The following is a 13,754-nucleotide window of genomic DNA, read 5'->3' on the forward strand; positions in this document are numbered from 1 at the left end:
TTTGACCCAGCGACAATGAAGGAATGACGACATATTTGCGAATCAGGGTGGTGTGTGACTTGGAGGGGAATTTGTAGGAGGTGGCATTCCCATACACCTGCTGCCCTTGTCCTCCTAGAGGTCACAAGTTTGGGAGGTGCTGTCGAAGAAGCTTTGGCAGGTTGCTGCAGTGCATCATGTAGATGGTACACACTGCAGCTACAGTGTGTCGGTGGTGGAGGGAATAAATATTGAAGGTGGTAGATGGGGTGTCAATCAAGTGGGTTGATTTGTCCTGGGTGGTGTTGAATCTCTTGAGTGTTTTGGACCTGCACCTATCCATGCAAGTGAGGAATATTTCATCTCTTTTCTGACTTGTGCCTAGTAGATGGTGGACAGGCTTTGGGGAGTCAGGAGGTAAGTTACTTGCTGCAGAATTCCCAGCCTCTGACCTGCTCTTGTGGCCACACTATTTATGTAGCTGGTCCAGTTAAGCCTCTGGTCAATGGTGATCCCCAGTATGTTGATGGTCATGGATTCAACAATCGTAATGCTGTTGAAAGTCCAAGGAAGATGGTTAGATTCTCTCTTGTTAGCGATGGTCATTGCCTGGCACTCGTGTGGTATGAATGTTACTTGCCACCTATCAGGCCAAGCCTGAATGTTGTACTGGTCTTTCTGCATTCTGACATGGACTGTTTCATTATCTGAGAAGTTGCGAATGGAACTGAACACTGTGCAATCATCAGCGAACATCCCCACTACTGACCTTATGATGGAGGAATGGTCATTGATGAAGCAGCTGAAGATGGTTGGGTGTAGGCCACTGCCCTAAGGAACTCCAGCAGCATTTCCCGGAGCTGAGTTGATTGGTCTCCAACAACCACCAACCAACTAACTTTGGATCAGTAATGATTCCAACCAGTGGAAAGTTTTCCTCCTGATTACCATTAACTCCAATTTAACTAGGGCTCCTTGATGCCACATTCGGTTAAATGCTGCCTTTATGTCAAAGACAGTCACTCTCACATCATCTGGAATTCAGCTCTTTTGTCCATGTTTGGCCGAAGACTGTAATGAGGTCTGGAGCGGAATTGACACTGGCGGAATCCAAACTGAGCATCGGTGAGCAGGTTGTTGGTGAGTAAGCGCCACTTGATAGCATTGTCAATAACCCCTTTCATCACTTTACTGATGATTTAGAGTAGACTAATGGGATGGTAATTAGCCATTTTGAATTTGCCTTGCTTTTTCTGGACAGAACATACCTGGACAATTTTCTACTTTGTCGAGTAGGTGCCATTGTTGTGGCTGTACTGAAACAGCTTGGCTAGTTCCCAGCGACAGTGAAGGAACGGTGATATAATTCCAAGTCAGGATGGTGTGTGACTTGGAGGGGAACTTGCAGGTGGTGGTGCTCCCGTGCATTTGCTGCCCTTGTCATTCTAGTTGGTAGAGGCCGTGGGTTTGGAAGGTGCTGTTTAAGGAGCCTTGGTGCATTGCTGCACTGCAACTGATAGATGGTACCCACTGCTGCCACTGTGCATCGGTGGTGGAGGGAGTGAATGTTTGTAGATGGGGTGCCAATCAAGCGGGCTGCTTTGTCCTGGATGGTGTCGAGCTTCTTGAGTATTGTTGGAGCTGCACCCATCCAGGCAAGTGGAGAGTATTCCATCACACTCCTGACTTGTGCCTTGTAGATGGTGGACAGGCTTTGGGGAGTCAGGTGGTGAGTTACTCGCCTCAGGATTCCTAGCCTCTGACCTGCTCTTGTAGCCCCGGTATTTATATGGCTACTCCAGTTCAGTTTCTGGTCAATGGTAGCCCCTAGGATGTTGATAGTGGGGGATTCAGCGATGGTAATGCCGTTTGAATGTCAAGGGGAGATGGTTAGATTCTCTCTTGGTGGAGATGGTCATTGCCTGGCACTTGTGTGGCGCGTATGTGAGTTGCCACTTATCAGCCCAAGCCTGGATATTGTCCAGGTCTTGTTGCATTTCTACATGGACTGCTTCAGTATCTGAGGAATCACGAATGGTGCTGAACATTGTGCAATCAGCGAACATCCCCACTTCTGACCTTATGATTGAAGGAAGGTCATTGATGAAGCAGCTGAAGATGGTTGGGCCTCAGACACTACCCTGAGGAACTCTTGCAGTGATGTCCTGGAGCCATGGTTGCAGAAGGGGATGTTCATGAAACCTCCTCCTCCCCTTAGTTGTTTAATGGTCCACCACCATTCACGACTGGATATGGCAAGATGGCAAAGCTTTGATCTGATCCATTGGCTGTAGGATCATTTAGCTCTGTCTATAGCATGCTGCTTCTGCTATTTAGCATGCATGTAGTTTGTGTTGTAGCTTCACCAGGTTGGCATGTCATTTTAGATACACCTGGTGCTGCTTCTGGCATGGTCTTCTACACTCCTCATTGAACCAGGATCGATCCCAGGGCTTGATGGTAATGGTGGAGGAGGGAAATCCCAGGCGATGAGGTGACATATTGCTGCTGATGGCTCACAGCACATTATGGATACCTAACTTTGAGTGCTAGATCTTGTCTTCTTGTCTGAATCTATTTCATTTAGCATGGTGGTAGTGCCACACAATACAATGGATGGTGTACTCAGTTTGAAGATGGAACTTTGTCTCCACAAGGACTGTGAACAGTCACTCCTAACAATACTGATATGGACAGATGTATCTGCAGCAGGTAGTTTGATGAGGAAGAGGTCAAGTAGGTTTTCCCCTTATGTTAATTATCTCCCAACCTGCCACAGGCTGAGTCTGGCAGATATGTTTTTCAGGACTTGGCCAGCTCGGTCTGTAGTGATGCTACTGAACCATTCTTGCTGATGGACATTGAAGTCCCTTACCCAGAGTACATTCTGTGTCCTTGCTACCCTCAGTGCTTTTTCCAAGTAGTGTTCAACATGGAGGGGTACTGATTCATCAGTTGAGGAGGGAAGTTGATGATATTCAGCAGGAGGTTTCCTTGCCCATGTTTGACCTGATGCTATGGGACCTCATGGGTTCCAGAGTCAATGTTGAGGGGTTCCAGAGTCAATGTTGAGGACTCCCAGAACCACTCGCTTCTGAATATATACCACTCGGCAGCAATTTAATGCCACTCAATGCATGTCAATGGCAAGGCAGATGATGAGATGCCGTTTTTGCGAAGCAAGCAGTGGAGCGGCACAACACGGACAGCAACTTTTGAACATTGGCGTTTAACTGCACACTTGCTCCTTGCCTGAAGTTGCTGTAGCATTCATGTCATTCGCCTCACAATTATTTTGACAGCAATTCCAGCCATTTCGTTTTTTTGGCAGCTTGAAATTCTCTTGGCTTGCTATATTTCTCTCTTGCTTTAATGTGCCCACACACATCTTGCCACTCAGAGGGACAGATAAATCATCTTCACCCAAGCCTCCAGCAGTGCTACACTTGAACCAGCAAATGAGAGGTGTGCAAACTTGGTCAGATGACTATTTTTATGCAAATTCTTTCTTTTCTTATTCTCTCTTTGAAGAAACCCATGGATATATTTAACAAATAGGCAGAATGGGGAATTGACTTACATGCTATCATTTCATAACATGTCACACGAGTGCTACGGAATACCATACTATAATGTTAGCTCGAGTTCTATTTTCTTTATTTTGCTGGTAATTTGAGTTGATTGATTTGCATATTATTTAAGCACTGCAATTTTGAAATTTTCTTAATTCTCCCTTTAAATGTTTAAATGTTTGAATCCCTCCAATCGGGTTTCCGCCCTGCCACAGTACCGAAACAGCTCTTATCAAAGTCACAAATGACATCCAATGTGACTGTGACAAAGGTAAACTTTCCCCCCTTGTCCTTCTTGACCTGTCTGCAGCCTTCAACAGTCAACCACACCATCCTCCTTTAACATATCTCCATTGTCATCCAGCTGGGTCGGACTGCTCTCACCTGGTTCCATTCTGATCTATCTGATCTTAACCAGCAAATCACTTGCAATGGCTTCTCTTCCTGCTCCTGCATCATTACCTCTGGTGTCCCCCAAGGATCTATCCTTGTCCCCCTCCTATTTCTAATCTACATGCTGCCCCTCGGTAACATCATCTGAAAGCACAGCGTTAGTTTTCATATGTATGCTGACACTCAGCTCTACTTCACCACCACTTCTCTCAACATCTCCACTGTTGCTAAATTATCAGACTGCTTAACTGACATCCAGTATTGGATGAACAGAAATTTTCTCCAATTAAATATTGGGAAGACTGAAGCCAACCTTTTCAGTCCCCTCTCCAGCTCTGTTTCCTAGCTACTGACTCCATCCTTCTCCCTGGCAACAGTCTGAGACTAAGCCAGTCTGTTTGCAACCTTGGTATCACATTTGACCCCAAGATGAGTTTCCGCCCTCATTTTCGCGTCATCACTAAGACCGTCTATTTACACCTCTGCAACATTGCCTGACTTTGTCCCTGCCTCAGCTCATCTGCTGCTGAAACCCTCAATCATGCCTTTGTTACCTCTAGACTTGAATATTCCAATACATTCCTGGCTGGTCTCCCACATTCTATCCTTCGTAAATCTGAGGTCATCTAAAACTCTGTCTTAACTCGCATGGAGTCCCATTCCCCTATTACCCTTGAGCTTGCTGACCTACATTGGCTTCTGGTCAAGCAACAACTTGATTTTAAAATTCTCATCCTTGTTTTCAAATCCCTCCATAGCCTCGCCCCTCCCTATCTCTGTAATCTACTGCAGCCCCACAACCCTCCGAGATATCTGCCATCCTCTAATTCTGGCCTCTTGAGCATCCCTGATTTTAATCGTTCCACCATTGGTGGTCGTGCCTTCAGTTGCTCGGCCCTAAGTTCTGGAATAGTCTCCCGACACCTCTCTGCCTCTCTATCGCACTTTCTTCCTTTGAGACACTCCTTAAAATTTACCTCTTTGACCAAGCTTTTGGTTATCTGATCTAATATCTCTTTATGTGGCTCAGTGTCATATTTTGTTTTATAATGCACCTGTGAAGCACCTTATTTTTATCACATTAAAGGCGAGTCGAAGAGACTTAGCAGTTGGCAGGAAAAAAGACAGAAGCGCAAGGTGAGAGCCAACTGTGTAACAGCCCCGACAAACAATTTCTTCTGCAGCACCTGTGGAAGATTCTGTCACTCGAATATTGGCCTTTATAGCCACTCCAGGCGCTGCTCCACAAACCACTGACCACCTCCAGGCGCTTACCCATTGTCTCTCGAGACAAGGAGGCCAAAGACAGATAAATATATATATATATATATAATATATATATGTGAATATTTTTTGTTAATGCACTATTAACTAGTCATAAGGGTGAGCAGTCCATTTGACCAATTCTGCTCTTGAGTTCACTAACTACAGACACATATGAATGTATGGAAGTAACTTCTGCCAAGTCTGCCCCACAGGCCTGAGTGTAAAGACTAGACACCCCCTCAAGCACCAGCAGCTATGCAATCTCCTGAGAGGGAAAAATAAACAGATGCCCAAAACCAATTAAGAAAAAACGGTGATGGAAAATTCTTCTCCCACCATTTTAGATGATCAAAAACTAGTCCAAGAGACCACATTGATCATTCTTATGTTATTTGTACTGTCATTACATGCACTGTTACGTAATACATGCACAGTTCTTCTGAATGGATACTTGATGCAATATATATTGTAAAAAATCTTACATTATAATGATTAATATGATACATACCAACAGTTTGGAACAGCCCCCCGAACCTCTGCAGTCGCAAGGCTTTCCAGGCACTCCATCTTCAGTAGTTATTGCTTGCTCCTACTTAGTAAGCTCTTTCTCTTACGGTCTACAGGGCTGTTCCCTTCTGAGAGCAGTGGAGATTGAAACAGGGTGATTTGGCCCATGGAAGTTTCTTCCTGCAGTATATTCTCTTCCCCATTGTTACGACCGACTGCTCCTGTCAAAGCCCCCTATCAAAATATATGATTCTGATTGTGGTGGAGCCAATGCACTGTTAATTCAATCCCGTTGCACCCCAGATTGGCTAATATATCATTTAAAACTTTTCAAATTAAAGAAAGACCCAGCCAAATTGTACCGTCTAATAACCCCCGAATGAAGCTAACCAAACCAGGTGTATTTAAATCAACAAATTAGCTCTTTAATTAGAGGAACTAAATTCTTAAACACTATGAAGATATAAACAACATATAAAATAGAAAAAATTAGAGTCCTTGCAAATTTACAGTCCAATGTTGCTTGAAGTCCTCACAGAATGTTGCTTGAAGTCCTTCTCCAGCGAATTTCAACAATTAACGACTTGCAAACACTTTCAATAGAATCAATCTGACTTTAGAGTTTCTGAGGGATGAAAGATTGTCACAGTCTAACTTCCCTTCCTTCGGTTTGAATTACCAGAGATCTCTGTTTTGGCTTGATGTTTTAGAATTTTGAGAGATAATAATTAAACAGACTAAATTTCTCTTCCTTCAGTTTAAATGGTTAAGCGCTCTTTTTCCAGGTGCTGTCATCACAGCTTTCTGTGTCCTCTGTGTCTGTTAGAACAAACTGTCTTCAACCTTACTTCGGTTGTGGGTAAAATGTTGGAAAGGGTTATAAGAGATAGGATTTATAATCATCCTGAAAAGAATAAGTTCATTTGCGATAGTCAGCACGGTTTTGTGAAAGGTAGGTCGTGCCTCACAAACCTTATTGAGTTTTTTGAGAAGGTGACCAAACAGGTGGATGAGGGTAAAGCCGTGGATGTGGTGTATATGGATTTCAGTAAGGCGTTTGATAAGGTTCCCCACGGTAGGCTATTGCAGAAAATACGGAAGTATGGGGTTGAAGGTGATTTAGAGCTTTGGATCAGAAATTGGCTAGCTGAAAGAAGACAGAGGGTGGTGGTTGATGGCAAATGTTCATCCTGGAGTTTAGTTACTAGTGGTGTACCGCAAGGTTCTGTTTTGGGGCCACTGCTGTTTGTCATTTTTATAAATGACCTGGATGAGGGTGTAGAAGGGTGGGTTAGTAAATTTGCGGATGACACGAAGGTCGGAGGAGTTGTGAATAGTGTCGAAGGGTGTTGTAGGGTACAGAGGGACATAGATAGGCTGCAGAGCTGGGCTGAGAGATGGCAAATGGAGTTTAATGCGGAGAAGTGTGAGGTGATTCACTTTGGAAGGAGTAACAGGAATGCAGAGTACTGGGCTAATGGGAAGATTCTTGGTAGTGTAGATGAGCAGAGAGATCTTGGTGTCCAGGTACATAAATCTCTGAAAGTTGCTACCCAGGTTAATAGGGCTGTTAAGAAGGCATATGGTGTGTTAGCTTTTATTAGTAGGGGGATCGAGTTTCGGAGCCACAAGGTCATGATGCAGCTGTACAAAACTCTGGTGAGGCCGCACCTTGAGTATTGCGTGCAGTTCTGGTCACCGCATTATAGGAAGGATGTGGAAGCTTTGGAAAGGGTGCAGAGGAGATTTACTAGGATGTTGCCTGGGATGGAAGGAAGGTCTTACGAGGAAAGGCTGAGGGACTTGGGGTTGTTTTCGTTAGAGAGAAGGAGGAGGAGAGGTGACTTAATAGAGACATGCAAGATAATCAGAGGGTTAGATAGGGTGGATAGTGAGAGTCTTTTTCCTCGGATGATGATGGCAAACACGAGGGGACATAGCTTTAAGTTGAGGGGTGAAAGATATAGGACAGATGTCAGAGGTAGTTTCTTTACGCAGAGAGTAGTGGGAGCGTGGAACAGTAGTAGACTCGCCAACTTTAAGGGCATTTAAGTGGTCATTGGATAGACATATGGATGAAAATGGAATAGTGTAGGTCAGATGATCGGCGCAACATCGAGGGCCGAAGGGCCTGTACTGCACTGTAATGTTCTAAAAAAAAATTCTAAAAGCCAGTTCAAAACTGAATTGTAACAAATGTATTGCATGAGACTCACTCCCAGTAGCTGTATCTATGGTAACGAGAATGCACCCTTTCAATCGCAATCTCCAAATGGCTGTTTCTAATGGCAACCGAAAATGCACCTTCTCGGTAACTCCTGAGGCTTGGCCGGTTCTTAAAGCAATACTGATCCTCGGCAAACCGCATATTGTGAGAAAAAAATACTACAGGACCATGACACCATCATGACATTTATAATGTAATTTGTTAGTTTCACTTCCACCTTCCTTGCCACATACTGGCAAAGTGTAAGTACAACACTTTTTGCAATTACTATTTTCCTTCATATAAATGTCCTATGCTGCCATTTTCCAGTAATATCCAAGCCTTGCCGTTGAGCTTTTCTTTAAGGTATGCAGCTTCTTCTGAACTCTATACCGGATCCTTTGAGTAGTTGATCTCGAGTTCACATATTCATGACAATTTTGCTGTGTTGTTGCCTCCTTAATGTATTTGGTAGACATCTTCTGATTGTGGTGTTCCTTTTCAGAGGTTACTGGTACATACAAGGCCTGGTTACTAAACTAAAAGCTAAATACTGCAGATGCTGGAAATCTGAAATAAAAACAAGAAATGCTGGAAATACTCAGAAGTTCTGAAGAAGGCTCACTGATCTGAAACGTTAACTCTGCTTCTCTCTCCACAGATGCTGCCAGATCTGCTGAGTATTTCCAGCATTTCTTGTTTTTATTTCTGGTTACGAAACTGTCTTTCCCTCAATTTGTATTAAGTCATTATCCACAAGAATTATGGACTCCACAGCTACATTGAACAACCTCTTTGACACTTAAACATCCTAACCAACACTGAACTGGTTTGAGAAGCATTGAAAGGTTTTAATTACATTTACGCCATGATCGGCTGCTATTTTTCATTCCCACCAGCAAAATTACAATTTCAGTAAGTGTACATTTCAAAATCTGGCTTTTCTGCAATTCCATTTAATGGTCATAATTGTTATCAATTTTTTTGTGAGTGAAGAGGAGAAACTCACCTATAATAAATAAATGAATCTGTGCATGGGATTGCAAAATTCAGAATTATATTTAAAGTTTAGATAGAGGTTGATGTCAGTAGCCCCAATGTTTCTGACATCACTAATGGCCTCTTTCAAGATGATTATTATTAATAACAATGAAACTCATTTATATAGCATTCTACTGTTCTACCTGATCTCCAGATACTTATCCTCACAGGTTTGCTGAGAAAGCACATTTGTTGCCATCAAAGCAGGCAACCCAAGTCATCAATTAGCTAATACTCTTAGAATTGGCTTTAGCCCTGGAGTACTAATGGAATTCTCCTTCTTGTAACCTAGAACCCACTGTAGCACCATTCAATGTCTCAGCCAGAAGCCTGTCAGCTTCAGAAGTGCAAGTTTTCTGGGAAGCTGTTCCTTGGGAGACAAACAAAGGAAAAGTGCGGGGTTATGAGGTAAGAAAAATTAATCCTATAATTAGCTCTGAAGGATGGAAAGAATCTGTGTAATTACAGCTAAAGTTCAAGCAAATTAACAGGGGCTTGGGGGAATAATTTAACTTGGAAAATGAATCTATAATGATTCAAGTCACTGGTCTGAAGAGTCGGTGGGAAAACAGGCCAGTTCATTTTGATGTAAAATCTACCTGTCTAATGACTGTGAAAGAATGATGATGTATTACACAGCACAAATAGTTTTTTGCTGTTAATTGGCAAAAGGTCCGTCTATATCAAGGTTAAGTAAGTGAGGAGATAAGTTCATATCTACTGTTACTGAGTGAATGCCCATAGAATTGTTTGTGTCTATAACATCACTCAGTTTAATGTTCTATATACTTTAATAGAAAGAGCCATATACTTAAATTTTTAAACTCCCAGTCCCAACAGTTTTCACTTTAACATCAGAAATTTTCAAATCAAATAGAAATAAAATGGTGGTTGGCAATTCTGTTTACAATAACTTCAACTTGCACAAAGGGTTTTATACAAATTAAAAGAAAAATTACTTTGGCTGTCTGTCTATCATAAAGATGATTATTTTGAACCTCAAATCATTACAAAATCAATTTTTAAGGTGTTACTGTCATACAGTTACTGCAATACCATAAAAGTTTGAAAGACTAAGCACTGTCCAAATAGCATATGATACCTAATGCACCTAATTACTGCACAATTATTTCTGAACAGCTAAAAAACCTTTGGAATTGATGATAAAAATTACATTTTCTTCAGAATACCATTTTGAATTGAGTTTTAGCAATCCAAACTCTGGGCAATCCCATCAACCCAGCAGTTCACAAGTCTACACGGCAGACACATTCTCACTGTACTGCAACAGACTCCAACATTGACAGATGTAGATTTCTCAGAGACACATGGCCTGGCATTGCAAGGTACTCATCCACTGCTAGAGATTAGGTTTACCTTCTCCCCTCCCCCTCCCACAGGCATACTTGACCAGTTAAATATTTTTATTTTTACTAATTAAAATCCAAATAAGCACCTGCCTTAGCCTGTGTCTCTCTAGCATAAATGGTAGTATCTCATCTATTGTTGGTTTTGTTGGGAGGGAAATGTAGGGATATGGCTGCACATGTACAGAGGGGCATTTTTGCTTCCCCACTTAATAACTCATTTTATGAAGGAACAGGCTGGCCTAAATGCAAATTTGGGCAATATCCAGAACTTTTCAGATTAATTTTAAAATACAAAATTTGGGAAACTGTTTTTATTTAATTTCATTTTGGTCCAGGTGCACCATTTGGAATTTAATTTTTTTTTCTAATATCTGACCATTAGGTGTCATTGGCGTCCTTTACAGAATGCTGTCGGCAGATCCTAACTGGAATTAATTGATGGACATTATTGTCCAAAAGGCAATTAGGGATGGGCAACATATGCTGGTGTTGCCAACGATGCTCACATCCAAGGAACGAATTAAAAATAAGTGCCACTTTGGAATAACCTATTTCCCCCAGTTAATGTGGTGGAGAAATTAGAGCAAAATTCCAGGTGGGCCCTGTGTCTTTGAGAAAGTAAGGATTACACTTGGGTGCAGAGAAACTGGCAGAAAATGGTAGGAAACATTGAAACATACAGAGTCAATGGTATTTAAGTACTATCTTTACCTAACACTTTTATTCATCTCAGTTGCTGTCATCATGTTTTTGCTTTTGATTTCTGTTAGACCTTTTAAATGTAATTGACTGTGATTGTATACTGATCAGTTATAGCTTCCATGTGAAACTATCCAACTTGGCCATTTTTCGCTATTGAAGAATACTTAAATATTGATAAACACAATAACAAGCGTGCCCAAAACTCAGCCTTTGCTATCGCTTTAGCTGGAGTTTACAGATCACAGTATTTCACAGGCTATAGGTCATTTTTTTCAATTTGTTTTACAATCATGATTTTATCAGGTTAGTTAGTAACAGTGACAGGAGGTTATCAGTCACTAACTCTTTTGAATGTTTTGCAGTTGTATCTGACGACAATATTGCCATCACTGTTTGCTATACAGCACTGCCAACAGTTTTTTGGCACGGTTTTTAAGTTTTCTGCTGAACTCTGTGTTTTGTGACAGGGTGTTATTCTTCTTGAGATTCATTCCTGCTTGTTGCCTGATTCTTTTGTATTTTGTTCTTAAGATATGGTACTGGGCAGATGATGAGAATGAAGAGACAGCAGACAAACTGCGATCAAACGGAAACATCACTTCAGCGAGGGTCACAGGATTGAAGGGCAGCACCATGTATTATCTGATGGTTAAAGCATACAGCAGTGCTGGAACAGGACCTGCCAGCCTTCCAGTTAATGTCACAACTAGGAAACCACGTGCGTATTTCAGGAAAAAATGATAAATTACTTCAATACTGAAATATATCACTGAAGGCAGCAGCACAGGTGGCTAGGAAGGCATTTGGGATACTTGCCTTTATTAGCCGAGGCATAGAATATAAGAGCAGGGAGGTTATGATGGAGCTGTAAAAAACTGCTAGTTAGGCCACAGCTGGAGTACTGTGTACAGTTCTGGTCACCGCACTACAAGAAGGATGTGATTGCACTGGAGAGGGTGCAGAGGAGATTCACCAGGATGTTGCCTGGCCTGGAGCATTTCAGATATGAAGAGAAACTGGATGGGCTAGGGTTGTTTTCCTTAGAGCAGAGAAGGCTGAGGGAGGACCTGATTGAGATATACAAAATTATGATGGGCATTGATAGGATAGATAGGAAGAAATGTTTTCCCTTAGCAGAGGGATCAATAACCAGGGGGCATAGATTTAAGGGAAGGGGCAGGAGGTTTAGAGGAGATTTGAGGATAAATGTTTTCACCCAGAGAGTGGTTGGAATCTGGAACACACTGCCTGAAGGGGTGGTGGAGGCAGGAACCCTTACAACATTTAAGAAGTATTTAGATGAGCACTTGAAACACCAAAGCATACAAGGCTACGAGCCAAATGCTGGAAAATGGGATTAGAATAGATAGGTGCTTGATGGCCCGCACAGACACGATGGGCCGAAGGGCCTGTTTCTCTGCTTTATAACTCTATGACTGTATTTTATAAATGGATTTTCTTGTCATGCCACGCCTCCCAAATCCACTAAGATGAGTTGTGATATAGTGAAAACCTGCAATTTCCTCATTTGAAGTTTTTCACATGAGGAATGTATTGGTGGCTGAATTCACAAAAGTAATTCTGATAAACAGTTCTCCTGTAACATGAACCTCACCTTCCAGCACTTTTTGTTTCTACTTCAGTTTTCAGCATTCACTATTTTTTTCTCTTCACAAAAATAATCTTGAGTTGATGAATAAAGAAAGAAATCATTGATATAGCACCTTTCACCCCAAAGTGCTTCACTGCCAGTTAATTGCATCTTGAAGTGTGGTCACTGTTCATATATAGGCAAAGTCACACAACAGCAAATTGATGAATGACCAATTAATCTGTGTTGGTGATGTTGGCTAAGGATGATTGTTAGCCAGAACCCTATGTTCCATCTCATATAGCACAGTAGAATTTTTTTTACGTCAACCTGAACAAGCAAATGCTAGTTCTGTGTCATTGTGCTTTTGAATTCCAGCACCCGTAAAACTCAATGCCATTTCACTATTTTGCAGCACCAAGTCAAGCACCTGGAAAAATATGGTGGGAATCAGCTAGCTCCAGAGTTGTTTTAAACTGGGATCATGTCAAAGCAATGGAAAATGAATCGGAAGTGACAGGATATAAAGTAAGTAATTCTAATAGAATTGGCCTTTATAGCCACTCCAGGCGCTGCTTCACAAACCACTGACCACCTCCAGGCGCGTATCCATTGTCTCTCGAGATAAGGAGGCCCAAAAGAAGAATTCTAATAGTCAATAAGAGTACCATTTGAGAGTTTGAAAAGCAGAATATTATTTCTATTGTATCATATAGTGCATGCTGTTCTAAAGATCCCTTGGGTGATGCCAGAAATATTGTATATTTATCAAATCTGTGTGCAATAAAATCATTAGTTTTGAGAAATCCCTGATGAAATGTAAATCCTTTGTAAATTGCCACCAGAATTGCTCTTTATTCATTCAGCTGCTTTTTCCATTTGGCATATTTTGAACAATTTGGGGACCAGCACTGCATAGTATTTGTTGCATATAACTTGTCTTATTTGAGGTCGAAGGTAATTTGGAGAAAAATGAGACTGTACTATCCATCTAAGTGAGTAGGATCATAGGGTCATAAGAATTAGGAGCAGGAGTAGACCATTCAGCCCATCGAGCCTGCTGCGCCATACAAACAGATCATGGCTGATCATCTACCTCTATGCCATTTTTTCCCACTATCCTCATA

The 13,754-nt window shown here is 41.8% G+C and overlaps 1 protein-coding gene across 5 annotated transcripts in view; it reads left to right on the top strand.

Annotated features, from left to right (window-relative positions):
- The window catches only part of LOC137380015 (contactin-4-like), a 1,659,092-nt gene that overhangs the window by 1,527,468 nt on the left and 117,870 nt on the right, over nucleotides 1-13,754 (top strand). For all 5 annotated transcript variants that reach the window (XM_068051491.1, XM_068051492.1, XM_068051493.1 and 2 more), the window contains 3 exons: nucleotides 9,257-9,372; nucleotides 11,568-11,754; nucleotides 13,043-13,155. In XM_068051491.1, the coding sequence (XP_067907592.1) occupies nucleotides 9,257-9,372; nucleotides 11,568-11,754; nucleotides 13,043-13,155 (416 nt within the window). The remainder of the gene's footprint in view (nucleotides 1-9,256; nucleotides 9,373-11,567; nucleotides 11,755-13,042; nucleotides 13,156-13,754) is intronic.

The sequence above is a fragment of the Heterodontus francisci genome, chromosome 19 (assembly GCF_036365525.1).
Source record: "Heterodontus francisci isolate sHetFra1 chromosome 19, sHetFra1.hap1, whole genome shotgun sequence".
Lineage (NCBI taxonomy): Eukaryota > Metazoa > Chordata > Chondrichthyes > Heterodontiformes > Heterodontidae > Heterodontus > Heterodontus francisci.